The sequence below is a fragment of the Xenopus laevis genome, chromosome 2L (assembly GCF_017654675.1).
Source record: "Xenopus laevis strain J_2021 chromosome 2L, Xenopus_laevis_v10.1, whole genome shotgun sequence".
Taxonomy (NCBI): Eukaryota; Metazoa; Chordata; class Amphibia; order Anura; family Pipidae; genus Xenopus; species Xenopus laevis.
Window position 1 is genome coordinate 79,730,057 of NC_054373.1, and position 18,888 is coordinate 79,748,944.

At 38.0% G+C, this 18,888-nt stretch overlaps 2 protein-coding genes across 2 annotated transcripts; one reads left to right on the top strand and one right to left on the bottom strand.

The window, feature by feature from the left end:
• The first annotated feature begins 345 nt into the window (after window positions 1-345).
• cldn34.L (claudin 34 L homeolog) lies at window positions 346-9,170 on the top strand. Its single transcript, XM_041582086.1, has 2 exons — window positions 346-789; window positions 8,074-9,170. The coding sequence occupies exon 2, from the start codon at window positions 8,147-8,149 to the stop codon at window positions 8,939-8,941; it is 795 nt and encodes a 264-aa protein (XP_041438020.1). The 5' UTR covers window positions 346-789; window positions 8,074-8,146; the 3' UTR covers window positions 8,942-9,170.
• A 2,659-nt stretch (window positions 9,171-11,829) lies between these two features.
• On the bottom strand, window positions 11,830-13,207 carry LOC108707495 (putative claudin-24). The gene has a single exon (XM_018245494.2). The coding sequence runs from the start codon at window positions 13,187-13,189 to the stop codon at window positions 12,563-12,565; it is 627 nt and encodes a 208-aa protein (XP_018100983.1). The 5' UTR covers window positions 13,190-13,207; the 3' UTR covers window positions 11,830-12,562.
• Window positions 13,208-18,888: the final 5,681 nt, after the last annotated feature.

Genomic DNA, 18,888 nt, shown 5'->3' on the forward strand with positions numbered 1-18,888 from the left:
TTTAAAATGCAGGAAAACAAAATCAGGGGATGTAAAATTGGCTTTCCAGTAGCGATCCTAGAGGGGGACGGGCCCTGGTGCGTGACGCGCAGCCGGGCCCCGCCCCCCTCCGTACGGCCGCATTTTCAGTGGCGAACGGACTGCCGGGGGGCCCTGAGGGGGTGCGGGCCCTGGCCCGCTCGCACCCCCTGCTCCCCCGGTAGTTCCGCCACTGGCTTTCACTGTATTCCCCTAGAAGTTTGATGTTTGCTCAATCTATACTGAGATATTTCTATTTTTGTTCACTTCCCCTCTTTGATGTATTGAATCTGGATCTTATTCATACATCCTCTCCATTGATTTTTATCTGTAGATGTATAAGTGTAATTGTGTAATTGTATATCACATGCATCATTGTTATTATTACTAAGGTTTATATAGCACCAGCATATTCCATAGTAATGTACAGTGGATGGGTGTGTATATTGAACATACAGATTATGATAGTTTTTACCCTTTAACTTATATTATGTACCAGCAGGCATGTTATCTAACTCACATTATTTTCCTGAGGGATATGTTTGAACATAATTGTAAAAATGACACTATTTCTGTCTCCTGTTAATGATTAACTTTATTTCATCGATGTTGACTTTCTGGGTGAGAGACAAGGTAGGGAGCCTTAGCCTGGTACCTGCACTTCCTGGATGTGCCTTGCACGGCCCTCACTGAAATCACTGGGATCCCGTATTTCAGCCACTCGCTGTACAGAGCTTTCCATAATAACATGTCAGCAACAAGAGCCACACCGTAAGTATTTCACACTCTTCAGCTATTTATCTTGCTGTGATTTTACAATATTTTTCAATACCAATTTTATAGGTAAGTGTTTGCCTTAATATATCCATGTACATTATCACATATATGTATAGCAATAAGTCTACTTTAAATATTAAATAAACTCAATAGGATTTTTTGCTTCCAATAAGCATTAATCATATGTTCGTTTGGATCAACTACAAGGTACTGTTATTTATTATTACAGAGAAAAAGAAAATCAATTTTAAGATCTGAATTATTTTCTTAAAATGGAGTCTATGGGAGATGGCTCTTCCCTAATTTATAGTTTTCTGGATAACCAGTATCCCATACCTGTGCCATATATACAAGCTAAAAATCTATATTTATCTATGTATGTATCTATTTATCTATGTATACTGTACAGTAGTTCTACATAATTATCTACACAAAGGGGCATACTGTATACATTATGCTGTGTAAAACGAAATTAGATGGTGTAAAAAAAGCTGCGACTCCATGCGAATGCCAGATTTGCCGCCATTATTTTACATTGCTTCTGGCGGAAGTCATTTTTACGGCTTTTACACCGTTTTTTCCCGGTGTAGCCTGGCGCTGTGTGGTGTATTATACCGCTGTTTTTTTACAAAGCTTAATAAATATGCCCTAGGGGCTTTTAAAACTATAGTACATGACTGGATTTCATACAAGTCAAGTTCACCTTTGTAATATCTCATAGGGCAGTAAGTAAAAAAAGACCAAATTAAAAAATACATTTCACAGAGCAATAATGTTCAGTAGACAGTTATTTCCTCCGCAGACTTTAAACTCACATGGTTCGCTAATACTAGTTTATGCTAAACCAATTTATTAAATTCTTACATCAGTATGATACAGAGGAACCTGTTGTAAGCAACTTTTTCTTTGGTCTTCAAAACTTATTTTGTATGGTCTCTGCCTTTTTCTAGTGTGTAAATGAAAATGTTGTCCTGGGCTCCCTGCACTGACTGAATTGATTGATTGATTATCTTGATTCTCTGTTTCTGTTTCTGCACCTAAAGAGGTGCAGAAAAACAAAAGTGTAATTTAAAAAACTCCATGATTAAAAACTGAAGACCAGTGTCTAGTGGCCTTACAATATTTCTGCCAATATGTCAATAAAGTGCCCGTATACTAAAGTATGTAAAAATTGTCTGTAATTATTGTGCAAGCATGGCTGTTATGGTGGTGATAGAAATTGCAAACAATTCTGTCATTATTTGGTGACAATTTTGACACTGGTTTTTAGTAAAACATTACAAAACAGCTTATGTAGCGTGTTTAAACAAGTGCTAAAATATATAAATAAATCCGGTTAATTTAATGTTTACATGATTTTCTAGTAGACTTAAGGTATGAAGATCCAAATTATAGAAATATCCGTTATCTGGAAAACCCCAGGTCCCGAGCATTCTGGATAACAGGTCCCATACCTTAACAAGTCAGTATTGCTGTCTGTCGCACTTTAACCAACTAATGCTTAGGGGCATGTATAAAAATTCAATGTAGTCTAAAATATTCCACTGTAATAAATGGGATCATACTGAGCCACCTTGTACAGAAAACAGTCCCAGCTTTTGTCCTGAATCATTGGTTCTCCTTTAAATGAACTTTTACAAACCTCTTCCAATGTGTAAAATTCTGGTACAAACTAAAATATAGAGGCCCGTTTATTAAAGGTGGAATTTTAGTGGTATTTTAGATTGAAACCACAATTAAACTCTGTTTCTCTAAAACCCTGAATGCTAAAGAAAGTTATTAAAAGATCCGAATATAAAATGTACAAATGGAAAAAAAACGGAACAATGTGCTAAAAATTAAAAAAAAAAAAAATGTGAGTTTTTCCATACAATTAAATCGTCAATTTTTAGACTTTTTTTTAGAGGAAAAAATATGATTCATGAAAAAATAGAATTCCGAATGTTAGTAAATTGGCCCTGTAGTGTTCTCTTCCTGGTAATTTTCCTCACATATGGTATGACATGAACAAATTGTGTGGGTGTTTTAAAAGGTGAAAAGGGCACAATATTGTGTGTATTTCACCAGTATAAGACTGGTGAATATACAGTAAAACTCCAGGGAAGATATTTATTGTTGCACCAAGCATGGCTACATTTGTGTACAGGCTTAGGAAAAGCTGGATAATGGGTCCCTGGAATTAATGGAGGAGAGCAGGATGGGCCATCCATAGCATGCTCCATTAAGTGTGTTCAGCTGCCCAGGTAAAGGTAGCTAAGTAATTAGGCTGCAGATGAGCTGTAGTTAAAATGAGGTGTAAGACTACACCTCAGGGCTTCCCCCTTGAGACCTTCTTGAGTGGAGGAGAGTGAGTGGCCAGTGGACACCTCCATGTGTAGGAAGGAGGTGCGTGTGTGAAAGTAGCTGGGAAAGAGATTGTTATTCCTCACTGAGTTAAAGTGTTGGAGAGTGTCACGAGTGAGTCTAACACTGGATTCCGGGACTTGTGTACATCCATGTCTGTGAGTGCTGAAAAGCTGTGTCTATGTAAACACCAGTGAGGGTGTTAAAGCATTGATTTTGTTCCAAATTAAAGCCAGCCAAGCTGCATTTGAACTCTTGAAGGTGGTGTCAGACTCCTTTTCTGTGCTAAATCTGTGCTGTGGCCTATGGTCTTAGTTACCTGAATGTAACCGTGTATATTGCATAACTTTTTACAACTGAAATTCACACTTCCTGAAGGCAGGGTCCCTTGCAACCTTGGTCCGTATGCCCAGTACTTTATACTTTGCACCTTATGCAGCAAAGTAGGTGCAACTTGTGTTTTAGTTGCAAGTATAGAATGGTGTGAATAAGTATGTGTAGATATTTTTTTTCAACCCAATGTTACTATGTATAGGGATGTAGCGAACTGCCGATTTGGTGTTCGCGAACGCCGTTCGCGAACACCGGCAAAAAATGCGAACGTTCGCGAACAGTTCGCGAACTTCGAACACCCGCTAAAATCGTTCGAATCGAACGATCGAAGGATTTTAATCGTTCGATCGAACGATTTTCATTCGAATCGAACGATCGAAGCATTCGATCGAATGCTTTTCATTCATTCGAATGCTTACAATCGTTCGAATGAATGGAAATCGTTCGATTTTTAGCGGTCGAAGGAATTCGAATGGTCGAATGGTCGAACGATTTGTATTCGAATCGAACGCGAACTCAAAATGCGAACGTCGCGCGACGTCCGCGAACATTCGGCGGACACGAACGGTCGAAGTTCGCGCGAACAAGTTCGCCGGCGAACAGTTCGCTACATCCCTAACTATGTAACTATGTAAGTGCCTTTGTAAATAACACTGTGATTTACACAAGGTTGAGCTTTGCAGTGTACCGTCTGTTAGTAAATGGGCCCTGCTGTCTCCATGACACAGATCCTATGAAGAAGTGGTTTGTGTATTCATATATGTCACTTGGGCTTGTGTAAAAAGTCAGTGTGTAGACGTAACAATTCCACATGGAAGTATTGGACAAGTAATAAATATAGAATAAATTGTATTCAGTTTCAAAAAGAGACAAAGCTAGAATGTAGCCACTTCTAGTAATACTAATGTTCCTGATTGCAAGCATTGCACTTACAATCATTTTGTTTCTTCATTGAAAATGTGATTAAGCAGAGCTGCATATCTGCTATCAAAATCAGCAACATGATGGCCCTGTTTGGATTGGCTTGCAGTGCTCCGATAACAGATCTGCCAAGTCATTTTAAATACACATGAAATGACACGCACATGCAACGTGGCTGAATTCAGCTGCTGAGAATGAACATCGCTGTGCACTGAAAACATAATGAGCAAGATGGAGTCTATACAGAGAATAAATGAAAAGCATAAAAGTTTATGTGTTGAAGTCATGGCATAATTAATTATGAAAATGGATTTGAAACGAATTCCCAGGTTTGGGGTTATATTCATAATCAAGTTACAGTGAGAAAGATACTAGAAAATGTGATGATGCTGGTGGACTGAGAGAAAGACAGACTCACCGATGGATTGATACGTACATAGTTTGATAAATCAATCGACAGACAGACAGATGTGTGTACAATGGCAGAACTGTATTGCACACACATGGAGCAGATATCTGCTATATAATGCACGCGACTGCTAGCTGAAATCCTCTCTCTGTGAGACATGCCAGTAAACATCGATAAACTGTTTTTTGATCAATTTTCAATGACACAGGGTCTATAATATTTATTATAGCCATTTATTTCTCTTTTTATTAGGGTGATGTTCTCTTTGTGATTTTACAGGCCAACAGATCATTTTATGATGACCACTTATTAAAAAATGACACACAATAGGCACACTTTTGTTATAACTGTTACTGTCTTAAAACTTTGCTTTGCTTAGACACTGATTAAAAGACTGTAACTTACTTATGTACAGAAAATATAAAACACTTTCTTTTACCAGTGTGACTTTCATACTGCCAAACCAATGGCTGGTTGCTAGAGAAAGTAGCAACTAGTTACCTGATCGCAACAAATCAGATGTTTGATGTCAAAGAGCAGAGAATTAAATGATACCTACTGTTCTGCTGCTATGGGTTGCTAGAACTAAGCACACCTTTGTCACCTGTAGGAAATCTGCTCAGTCGGAACTATGTTTCCTTTTTGAGATCAATTGTCCCTTTTGTAAGAAACAAAGTATTTAGCAAATTCTATAGTGTGTAGAGTATGTAATAAAGCTTCTTATTCCCCCAAAATACACCACTTCCAAACAAATCTTTAAAATGTGCTATGAGCAATTTGAATTCCTGATGCAAAAAATGTCAAAGAATATGTTAATGATGCATCATATAATTTTTACTGCATTCCACTGTCGGTGCTTTCAGTTAAAAGCATCTTAAATATATATTTTGATATTTATCTTAGTATCAATTCATGTCAAATCACATGGGTATAAAATACACTCAGCTATTTTATGTCAGCTTCTAAATACAGATGTCAAGAAACATACAGCTAAACCCAACAATAATGGTGACATGGAAGACAACTCCCTTTTATGCAGATGGATGATTTGTGTATTATTTGTACCACTGCTATAGGGTGTGAACTGATTTCTGATTGGGGAAAAAAAGATATCAACAAACACAAATACAATTGTAAAATACTACAAAGAAATGAAAACCATTAAGTTGGCCCCACTGCTCCCCCAGTTATTTAAAGAAGATTTCTAAAAACTTAATTGTGGATTGAAGTGAATACACCAATGAGAAGGCTGCTTACCGGCAATATCAGTCACAAATATGGAGATCACTGTGTCATTTTGGCTTTATGCTATTATAGGTATGGGATCTGTTATCTGTTCATCTGTTTTAAAAATGATACAGGGTCTCACTTTCCCTGTCTGTCTCCAGCAAAGTGACGAAAGTGTGGCTATCGAATGTCAGCTACATGAGCTAGAGTCACGCTGGGTGACCTGCATGGCCCCAAGCTAGTATGCTGATAAGAAAGTTCAATTGCTTGCACACGCCTATACTAACATACATTGAGATATATTAGTATTCCAGATTATCTTTCAGTTTTGTCATTTAAAACACATTACTTTTATGAATTTAACAGAGTGATTAATACAATATTTGTGTAAATGACAGCACTATCACTAGTACAGGTATGGAACCTCATGCTCAGGACCTGTGGTTTTCCGGATAACTGATCTTTCCGTAAATCTACTAGAAAATCAAGTAAACATTAAATAAACCCAATAGGCTGGTTTTGCTTCCAATAAACATGAATTATATCTTAGTTTGGATCAAGTACAAGGTACTGTTTGATTATTACAGAAAAAAGGAAATACTTTTTAAGAAATATGGATTATTTAGATAAAATGTAGCCTATGGGAGATGGGCTTTCTGTAAATTAGAGCCTTCTAGATAACTGGTTTCCGGATAATGGGTCCCATACCCAGGCATGCTCCAGCCTGTAATGCCGCCTGAGGCAGCGTTCAAAATGCAGACCCCCCCTGCCTGTCGCACTTACCTGAAAATCTAAATTGCACTCTCTGAGCTAGAAAAGTCAAATTTCCAGTTTAAAAAAACTGAAATTCTGCTTTTAAAGTTACCAGGAGTGGCTTTTTGCTGCACTTGGTAACTTCTGGAGAGAAGCCACCTGAGGCAAGGTACCTTGCCTCATGGCAGAAACGCCCTTGCCCATACCTGTTTTAAAACTTACTTGAGTGTAAAAATCTAGACTAATTGACTGTAATTAATAGAAAAGTGTTAATATTATTACTAAAGAAATACTCCAAACCCACCAACTCTGTCACATAACCACAGCACAGCTTCACAGTTTATATTTCTACACCATCCTATTGAAGGATTGCACTGACCCAACCCAGCATAACTGACGTCGCCCGAAGTCGGCTCACGAGGAGACTTCGGAAAATAAAGCTTCGTGAGTGCCATCCCGCTGGAACTTTTCATTATAGCTGGCGGGAAGGGAAGGTAGGGGAAGGCAGTTCGGGGAGATTGTCGCCCTGAAGAAGAGACGATTTGTCGCTGGGGCGACTAATCTCCCTGAATCTGCCCACGTACCCTTACCTTAAAGATACTCAGTTGTGTATATACTAACAGGAGTAAAAGAGAGTAAATAGACAATGTATTACACTCTGTTTATATGGTGACCATAGGTGAAATAGCCTGAGGCAGGAGTGTTTGAATATCTTGAGAATTGACAATCCAACCCTAAAGTGTAAAAACATCTTAAATCCTAGAGTTTTTAGAGTTTATCCTAGAGTTTTTAGAGAATCTTTTGCTGTCTAGTGTCTTTAATTAAAACCCAGCTTTTATATTCCATAAGTGTTCATAAGAATTTCTTTTGGATTTCTAGTCCACAACAGTTTCACTGTAGCCAGAAGAATATGTAGTGAAATCATTTGTATTCTTACCGTAATAAATTCTAATAGATTATATTTAATGCTATCTTTAACCTCTCTGACTTCACTCATGAAACATAAGCGCCAGTGACTCCACTGCTTACACATTACTTCATCACCAGTCAACATACAATATTGTTGCCATGTTGGTCCTTGCATGCATTATCATTCTTTCCTTTCTAGTCTTACTGGTTGGAAATACTGACTGTCTCTTGGCAACTGGAGGTGTCAAACTACATTATACATCTGAAAGGGATAGGTAGAAGGCTGAGCAGACAGCAGTAAGCAAAAGATTACTGTGCTAGTTTATAGCACAAAATACATTGTTTTTTGCTATCATTTTTATAATTTATCTTTTCATTTTCAGTGGTCAGCTGGTAATATCTATGAACAAGTGATGCGGGGTAAATTTCGGCACAGCCGCCAAGGAACTCCAGGTCATGCCCTACCTTGCCCATACTGCAAATCTTCAACTTGCTGGGTTTGCATTTGCTACTGTTGGCTGGATTTTGGGCTCAATCACTACAGGACTTGTACAATGGAGAGTTTGGTATGTGTCTAATACCACCATCATTTCTTCTGGCATTGCTTGGATAGGCATCTGGCGAACATGTTTCTTCAGTGATCTACTAGTATCTCCTGACCAAAAGGTAATGTACTGCCAGGAATTCAATGTTCAGGATTCCTTTGTACCACGGGAGATTTTTGTTGCACAAGGACTCATGATAGTAGCTATTATACTGGGGGCAGCAGGAAAAGCATTTTGCGTCTTTGGACTTAAGAATGTATATCAAGGTAGACCTAATGTAACTGTGATCCCAAGAAGGTTTATTGCTGGAGGAGTGCTCACTATGCTCTCTAGTGTGTGCATTATAATTCCAGTGGCGTGGAACCTACATTCGGTTGTAAACAACTTCAGCATATACTTTCCAAGTTCCTATGATATGCCGTCCAGCCCAGAGAAGCAGGAAGTTGGTGCTGCTATTGCTGTCGGGATTGTGTCTGCTATTCTTCTGTTCATTAGTGGGGCTTTTTTTCTTTCTTACAAACTGCCTTACCATATGGATCCAAGGGTCTTTCCATTGTCTTCTGGTGATATACTTTGTGATGGTCTAAGTTTCGCCACTAGTGGAACATCCAGGACTAGAAGCATTGCATCCAGAAGAAGTTCAAATCACATACTAAATTGTGATGGAATTCCTAATGGCGCTTTTGAATTAGATGAAAAGTTGTAAATATATATTTTTCTTTTGATTTCTATTGTTTTCGTCCTATTGATTTAATACAAGTAAATTATTATTACAGCTCAGTTGCAAAATGATGTTTATAATGTTACTTTTAAGAAAATTATTAAAGGTCACATATTTTGTTTATACTTAAAGGGGCGGCTCACCTTTAGGTTAACTTTTAGTATGTTATATACTGGCTAATTCTAAGCAACTTTTCAACTGGCCTTAATTTATATATATATATAGTTTTTGAATTATTTGCCACCTTCTTCTGACTCTTTCCAGCTTTCAAATAGTCACTGACCCCCCCATCAAGAAAACAAATGCTCTTTGAGGCTACACATTTATAGTTATTTTTTATTACTCATCTTTCTAATAAGGCCTTCTCCTATTCATATTCCAGTCTCTTATTCAAATCAATGCATGGTTGCTAGGGTAATTTGGACCCTAGCCACCACATTGTGGAAATTGCAAAAAGGAGAGCTGCCGAATAAAAATCGACATAACTCAAAAACTACAAATAATAAAAAATTATAAAAAAGAATATCACTCTCTACATCATACTAAAAGTTCATTTAAACATGAACAACCCCTTTAAATAAGTTAAGTTTATGTTGGAATGCTACAGGTCAACCATTATTATTATTATTCTGGGACAAACCAATGCATTGTTTTAATATTTTTACTTATTGCCTGTAATTGTATTATTTGATGTACGTAGGCAAAAAAAAGTAAAGGAAACAGACTTATTAACACTGGGCAAATTTGCTCTTGAGCAATAACCTACAGTAACAAATCAGTAATTAGTTATATAAAGGAAAGCAAAAACTTAATTTGTTACCATGTAAATTACCCACTGTTTTAAAGTAATCCCACTTGTCCCTCTAATATCAACATGTCTGTAAAGAACAAGAAATTCTCATAAAAAATGCTGTATAGAAGTAAGAACAAAAACCTAGATGTGTGGTTTCATTTTTCTGTACTAGACATGTATGGGCTTTATTTCTATTGATAATATTATCCTGAAAATTTGACCATTTGGAGAATTAAGGTGCCTATATTTATAAAAGCATAGGGTGTTTTTTTTAATATTCAGTATCATTGTGCCATATGTGCTAGTAAATAATGTGATTGAAGAATTTATTATAAAGGGATAAAATTAATTGCATCAGTTGAGTATATTATTGCATTTAACTCCTTAATATATCACAGTCAACATAAGAAGAAGCAAGGATAGAATGTAGAAAGGTACAGAATGCTTCTTTAGTCCAATGCTTCTAATCTAACACTATACTATGGGGTAATAAACCCATGTGGTCACCATAAAAGTCACAAAAAATACAGTATGCAGTAAACAGTTGTTTGAATCCTTTAAAAAAAAAAAAAAAATAGGGCATGTGAAAACCATGAGGATAAAAGTGTATTTAAAATGCACCAACCTCATGAACCATCAATTTTTAGACACTGCATGCCTCCCCACCCACATGTGTGGAGCCATTGATTGTAAGATGGATATGCAGAATGAATATTTCCCTGCTGTAGAAGTAGTAGAAGAATATATGCCAGCTCTACTAGTCATGTATGTTCCCTCCATGATTGTCCTATGTGAGAGACAAGACCAAGAATGTATAAAACAAAGGTAAGTTGTCTAGATCAAGTTCACCCTCTCAAGCATTTATGTGAATGTGTCCAAGTTTTGGTACAAAATTCTGAATAACCACGGTATTTAAGCTGGACCCCCTCTGAAGTAATGGGAAGAAGTGTATGCAATGGAATTGGAGTCATTCAGACCAACTAAGGAAGAAAGTCCAACAGCTGCATTTATTGGAGGAATGTAAATAATATAGTACATATGACCCATACAGGGATAATATGTACTTATTCACCAAAATATTTTTTTTAAATATACCTCTACCCCTGCTTACAACCCTTGCACTTGGTGGGATTTCATGTTACTACAGAAACTGTATAAAGAAAGTTACTTCAGAAGTTTTCCAGATACTGAAGACAAGGCACTCAAACACATACTTGCAAACAAAAGGTGGTTTACAAGTCAACAGAGATTAAAGAACCATAATTCACTAGAGGCAAACTGTTAGGTAGCCCCAGTTTTTTCCCCTGGGCTTTTTGCAAACGTCCTTAGGCATTGCCTCCATCTTTACTGTCTCTGTGCGTTGTCCATATAAACAAACTGACCTACCAAGTCCAGTAGTGTAAGATTGAAAATGTTTTCGTTTAGCCAAACAGTGCAGATTCAGTTGGATTTTGGACTCTTATCAGCCCGTCTATGGCCATCTTTATTCTACGGAGCGACACCTAGGATAAACAGGAAAGAAAGCCACAGAGTGCTGCTTTCAAAGTAGTTGAACCAGATGCCCAAGGGCCCGGTGGGCAAAATTTGCAACCACTGGGCCCGCCATTCCCTACCAATTGCCACCAGCTCATCGCCACCATCAGGTCCCGTGGGAGACGGGACCCCCTGTCCACCCCAGATCCTTCCACAGTTGAGAGTTTAGACAGAAACAGTGGGCTGCTGATATTGGTGCTGGGAGAGGGGAACTATGGGGGGGGGTATTTATCATGCTGTGTAAAACATTGGAGAAAAACATCAATGGTGAGGGTGCCCATAGCAGCCAATCAGCAATTTGATCAGAGAATTAGACAGAATTAGACAATTAGATTAGAGAATTAGACCATCACCTACAAGTTAAAAAATAAAAGCAAAGATCTGATAATCAAATATTTTATTAGGGATGCCACCATAGTTTTAGCCCCACACACTAACAATAGGCTGCCAATTAGCTCAAATACAATCTAGTTTGCATCCAACATCTGTATGAGTAGAGTATGACATAATCTAACTGGTAAAATAAGTCTGGTATAATAACTTTATATTCAACCATGTAAAGGTATGGCTATGCATGTATGTATGTATAATAACTTTTGGACTACAAATGCACCATACTGATATAATTTGCTGATTATATGGTGTAGGTATATTTGATATACAGAGTTCTATGAAATCTCAAATGGTACGACTATTAAAAATATAATCATTTCACTGCAAACAAGTCCAAACAAGTCATCTTTTTTTTATTTATTTATTTTCTTGCCTCATCATTTTCAGAGCTAGACAAATTAATTTCTCTAACCCGAGAAACATTTTCTGTATAAACTACACATTCTAGCAAATGCAATCTAGGCCAGGTCTGTAGTAACAAAGCATATATTGATTTTACAAGATCATCAAAAATAAACAAATTCAAATATGCAACTTGTGTGGGAATTTTCTGGCTTTTACATGTATTTGGGCTGAATGGGAAATTGCTATGCCTACAGCTTGGGCTTGCTGAGGGGTGGGGGCTAATTCAAAAAGCATGTGAGTAAAGTACTTACACAAAGGCTCCTATTATTCCCAGATTACCCTTCATTGTAAAACAGCACACATGTGGAAAAGAAAAGACATTATTTGTGACTTGACATTCCTTTTACTTCTAAGGATAAAACAGTAACACTTCTGTGATTTATCTGCATTTTATTGAGAAGAAATATTTTACAATTTGAATAGTAAAAGCAGTTTGATTATAAAAATGTAATTCTGGAATAAATATTAGCAATAATAGACTTTTAGACAGATTCAAGGTTTATGGTTGTAGCATTTGAACCCACTGGTGAAGTTTCTCCTTGGCCACTGTAGAAATGGGAAACAATGAGTACACTTCCGCCTGCTATTAAGAATAACCCACCAGTCCAGCCAGAAAACATAGCACTTCCATATTCAAAACGAGGAATGTCTTTGGGTAAGTTCCAAAATTTCACAAAGGCATCATAAGCAAAGTAGGATACAAAACAGGTGGATGAGGCGCCGGCTAGTAAAAAAAGACCTCCTCCAATCATAATTGCTATTTTTCGAACATATTTATCTTGGTCATCAAGACACTTCAGACAGGTCAGTGCAGGTGTGGAGACCATAAATCCGAGCACCCCACAGGATACCGAAAGACACATAAGTACACGACCCAACTGGATCTGAAGAGGCAAGTCAAGGATAGTTTGGAAATCTTGACATACTCTTGAACCCACATCTTGAATGGCACAGGTCTGCCACAAACCAAGTTGATAGCTTTCATTGACAAGCATACCTGACGAGACAATCAACCAGCGAGGTATGAATAAAGCCACCAAGCAGCAGATGTAACCAATTAGCGAAAGGAACAGAGCTGCAAGTTCAGTAAGGCAAAGCCCTGAATCCATTTGAGCGGCTCTGTCTTCTTTGCCTCTGTGTGGAATGACTGGCTGCCAGCAAAAGGCAAGCTTTCACATACCCATCTGAAGGCTGCCTTGAATAAATCAATGTCTCTTTTTCTATTTCTGAGCCTACAGTGTTCTGTCACATATGCCCTATTGTGGTCAGATGCTATCACAACTCTCAAAAAGTAAGTTGAATAAATGTGCCAATTCTTCTAAGAAAATAATAGGACTAAATCACACGAGCTTTCTACTGGTGTAAAAAAATGAAAATAATATTTATGTACTATATCAGGAATGAAGTATAATTTTTCATGTACTGGAGTGGATAGAGATGCAGATATTAATAAATGGTCATTATTTATAATCAGACTAGAAACAAATCAATCAACGAAAAATGAAAAAATGAAAATAATATTTATGTACTATATAAGGAAAGAAGTATAATCTTTCATGTACTAGAGTGGATACAGATGCAGATATTAATAAATGGTCATTATTTATAATCAGACTAGAAACAAATCAATTTAAAGAATTGTATTATTGTTTTTAGATGGGACAATTGTGATCAAAAAAGTTTATAATTAAATTCAAAGAAATGTCACTGTAATCACAGGGACTGTAAACGGACACATTTTTTCACACTTTTCAGCATTTTTTTCATTCATACTTTTATATTCGGATCTTTTATACCCTCCATGGCATATGTGGTTTTAGAGAAATAGAGTTTAATTGTGGTTTCAAATTGTGGTTTCAAAAAGCTGTAATCTAAAAAAAAATTCTAAAGAAGAGAATCCTTGAATGGTTGTTTCTAAGAGCCTCAAAAAGAACTGCTTACTTGGTGAGATCAAAAGATGAGCGGATCTTACCACTGGTTACTAGAGGAGACAAAAATGCTGCTTATTGTAACTTTAAGAGATGAATTTACGGTTTTCAAACCAGAAATTCAAAGAGCGCTTCTCTGTGCTAGCAACCTGGACTCCCTGGACCCCTCTGGGATGGCAGCAGCTGCAAGCCACTTAAGGTGGAAAAGGGGCTAGAATCGCCCCTGAACTGTACCCCTGCATGGTCACCATGTGGTGGATAATATTGTGCTCAACCTAGGGCCAAACAATCAGTTCAAAACAACAGGGATACAGGCTGACAAGCTGATGTCCACATTAACAAGCCAATGCCATCTTAACCCTAACAGGATTTTCTGCCATATATCTTTTGGGCAGGCACATTGGAGGGCACCATACTCGGTCTGGATGGGCCAAATTGTCAGCTTAAATGGCCTCCTCACCCCCTGTGTATGGCCTCCTCACCGCCTGTCCACAGTTAGTCCCTGATTTGAATGAATCTGCAATTATAAAAAGAAAGGGCATATGAAGACAGACCTCAAAAAAAAAAAGATTTCATTGGCTCATTCCTCTTAAATTTATTTTTTTTTTCACAAAAAGGGCATCCCTTTTCATTCTGTGCAATATAGTCAGTTTTGCTGCAGAAATAGCATTTAACCACCTGCAAACTTGGATATTCACACCTTATCTGGACACCAGGTCTGCAACATTATCAGGGTTGTCACCTGTCCGGTTTTGACCTGGAAAGCCCAGTTTCCAGGAGGGCTGTCCGGGTCAAAATTGCCTGCCCAGTTTTCCTAATTTGGAAAACCGGGCAGGATTCCCTAAGATTGATGTGACAATTGGTCAATTGCTAATTGCCACACCATAGCTCCAAATACCCACCTTTGCAGCATCACTACCCCAAACCACTACCATCAGCGCTATCAATGTTCCTAAACGGGGAATGTTTTTCTATATAAAAAAATTCTATTAACACCCTTTGGTAACGATAGGCTAGTTAACTGCTCACCAATTACTTTAATTGGTTCGGGTGCATCAAGCCCCGAACCCTGCTCTTAAGAGTTAAATCAGCCTCCTCTTCAATAGTGTAGTTCAACGACTCTCAAAAGATAAAACTCTTACCAAATCGATGTTTTGACCCGGGTGCAGCCGCCCCGAGTCCGTCGCTAAGAAATTCACGGCAGTCACAGCGTTCAATCTCTTTGCGACAGCGCACTCCGGATCCCACACACAGACCGCCGAAGTCAGGTGTTATAGTTAAAAGTTATAAGCTTTATTTGAACATTAGATATATGTAAAAGCGTCCAAGGTCTGACGCGTTTCATGTCTACGAACTTCCGCATCACTACCCCACCCACAACATAACTACCCACCCCCTTGACATAACCATCCCGCCCCCGACCCGGAGTTACAGTGGGGGAAAGGTGGCAAACCTACACATTATGGATCCATCATGGGATGCGCCCACTATAGTTCACCGTAAAGAGCCACAAACAGTGACATAACTACCATACAGTAGACCTGCAGTCACAGGGGTGCCTGCAAAGATTTTTCTTTTAGGGGAGCAGGATCCTTCTAGTTAAGCCACTGGAACTAATCCAAATTTTATTGTAAATTGTGCAACTACATAGATCTGCGGAAGGTATGTGTACAGATTATAAGAAACCCCAAGGATTTTTCATTTTCACAAATCGTATTTTATAGTGCTAAAAATCGTGGATTATACTAATTACTCTAAACCACAAAAAATGTGTAATTTATTAAGCTTTAAAAACCACACAAAATACTAACACAAAACTTCATTAGCTAAAAGTTGCCAAGGTTTTTCATGGTGTCAAAAAAACACTAAAACAAATACAAATTTTGATAAACTGACATTCTAGAGTCTTCTAGCAGAAATCATTTTCTAACTTTTTTCACCAGTCATGGAGCTCACTTTCTATTGTGTTATATTGTTTTTTTTTGTCTTAATATGATTGTCTTTTTTCCAATGTCACAGCATTATGGGGCAAATTCACTAAGCGCCGGAGCGCCGAACGCTAGCGTTGCTTCGCTAGCGTTTGGCATTTTCGTTACTGCGCAAATTCACTAACGAACGCTGGCATAGATTCGCTAGTGTTACTTCGCACCCTTACGCCTGGCGAAGTTTCGCTACGGACGTAACTACACAAATTCACTAACGCGCGCAGTGTTCTGAACGCTACCTTTTACGCTAGACTTCCTTCGCCACCTCAGACCAGGCGAAGCGCAATAGAGTAGATAGGGATTGCTTCAAAAAAAGTCAAAAATTTTTCTAAGTCACAAAAAACGCTGGCGTGTTTTCTACATTATGGGTGATAGGCTGAAAAAGATCGAATTTGGGGCTCCCCTCCTTCCCCCCTACATTTCCTGACTCATGGCAACTTACCTATACAGTGGGCACGTGTAGGGCAAAATAAAATTTTTATTTGATGTTTTGAAGGTTTTCTAGGCATTTGTAGTGCTGATACGTATTCCTCCATTGAAATTAGAATTTGGCGCCGTATGCAAATTAGCCTTCCCTAGCGTAACTTCGCTTCACTTAGCGAATCAACGCTAGCGCAACTTCGCAACCTTACGCTACCCCTGAGCGCAACTTCGGATTTTAGTGAATTTGCGAAGCGCTGGCGAAACTACGCCTGGCGAAGTGTGGCGAAGTGCGGCGAAGTTACGCCTGGCGCAACTACGAATCTTAGTGAATTTGCCCCTATAAGTTATATTTTTTTTAATTCTAAGATTTTTTTTTTTTAATTACGAAAAGTGACCTTCTACTAAAGTGCTAAAGTATTTGATTACCAAACTCCACATGCAACATTTTACTTTTTTCAGTCCATCATTATCAAGATCAAATTCTCCATACAGGATGTAATAGTTTTTGCCACCTCTAAGCAGGCAGTTTTTAATATAAGAAGAAAAAAAAATTCAGAATACAAAGAAACACTCATTTAAAAAATGTGGGAAATTTTTTTTTGGACAAATTCATATACAGGCACTATGGTAAACTGATCTCTTAGAATTCCATGTATATCCTTTATGCCTTGTGGCAGTTGTGTGAAAATGCTGACATCTAATGGATAACAATGCATAGTACATTTGTTTGTGTATTGAGTACATTTGTATGTGTGTAAGTTAAGATTTTTGAATAGACTTAAATGGTATTCATAGTCCCAAAATTGGTTTAAAATGGTAATTTTTTTTGCAACTTTTTGTAAGGTTGCACAGGGGGCCAAATAAATTCTAAAATACAATAGACTGTTTTGATTACAAAAAAACATGACAAACACGTCACTGATCTCTGAACACAATGTTACCAGTGACACAACAGCAACAATAATAATAATGTTACAAGGGTGTGGGTGAATGGGGTTTTCTTGCACCTCATGTAGGGTAAAAAATCCAACACCAGGTTCAGAGTGCAGCGTTGGTGGGCACACGCAGTACTGTCCTTAGAGCCTGCCTAATCCCCCACCCTTTTGTCATGAAAACAGAGCTGTGTTCATTGAGCAAACACAGGTCTTTGTTCTTAGAACAATCCTACTTCCTTCAGTGCAGGGTGCAAAATGCAAAAAATGGAGTCTGCCATTTTTTTTTGCATTATTTCCATGCTGTGCAGGAAGCAGGATTGCCGCAGGCTTATGCTCTAAAGCTGGCCATAGATGTAAAGATTTTTAAAAGATCTTTTTGTTATTGATATGGTCTCTGGCCAAAAAATTACCCAGATCCTGTTGATGTTGACACCTCTGCAGCACCATGCCTAGGACTGCTGTGTGGGCCTGCATTATAAAAAAAAAAGTTGAGTTTCCGGTAAAAAAAAAACTAAAATTCTTAATTTTTTGCCTAAGGCAACAGGGGTCAGGCAGAAGTACAAAAGACCGCCCCTTAGTGGTCATTTAGAGAGCACTTCTTTCTTGGATCTGGCTGTGCTCTGCACCTCATGCAGGATAGAAAAAATCCATTAAAGGAATAGTTCAGTGTGAAAATAAAAACTGTGTAAATAGATAGGCCAAAAATGTTATATATAAAGGCTGGAGTGAACAGATGTCTAATAAAACAGCCAGAATCCAACTTCCTGCTTTTCAGCTCTATAACTCTGAGCTAGTCAGCGACTTGAAGGGGGGCCACATGGTACATTTCTGTTCAGTGAGTTTGTAATTGACCCTCAGCATTCAGCTCAGATTCAAAAGCAACAGATATGACCCATGTGCCCCCCCCCTCAAGTCTCTGATTGGTTACTGCCTGGTAACCAGGGTAACCAGTCAGTGTAAACCAAGAGAGCTGAAAAGTAGTGTTCTGACTGACATGTTATACATCAAATCACTCCAGCCTTTATACATTACATTTTTGGCTAACTAACTATATTAGAAACATTTTTTATTTTGCACAGCCTTTAAGGTCCCCATAGACGCAAAGATTTTTCTTTGGTGAACGAGCGTTTTTAGTGCAATCCGTCAAATTATCATGAGGTTAGTGTTAATCGAACGATCGTGCATCTAACGATTTTTCGTCTGACATAAACGATCTTTTAAATGTACGATTTGTCTATCAACTAAAAAGACCATTTCAAGTGATGTTGTCTAGTTAAAGCCAGAAAAACTGAGGGTAGCTGCCTGCTTGGCCCTGCAAACATAGATAGATTTTACTGCGACCAATGAAAATTTTCTAACCTGATTGTCCGCCTAAAAATCGTTAGATGCACAATCGTTCAATTACCACTAACCTCACGATAATTTGACGGATTGCACTAAAATCGCTCGTTCACCAAAGAAAAATCTTTGCGTCTATGGGGACCTTAATGGATTTTTTTTATCCTGCATGAGGTGCAGAGCACAGACAGATCCCAGA

What these genes read in the sequence shown, in the direction of transcription:
- cldn34.L (XM_041582086.1), top strand. Translation starts at nt 8,147, where the DNA reads ATGCCCTACCTTGCCCATACTGCAAATCTTCAACTTGCTGGGTTTGCA.
- LOC108707495 (XM_018245494.2), bottom strand. Translation starts at nt 13,189, where the DNA reads ATGGATTCAGGGCTTTGCCTTACTGAACTTGCAGCTCTGTTCCTTTCG.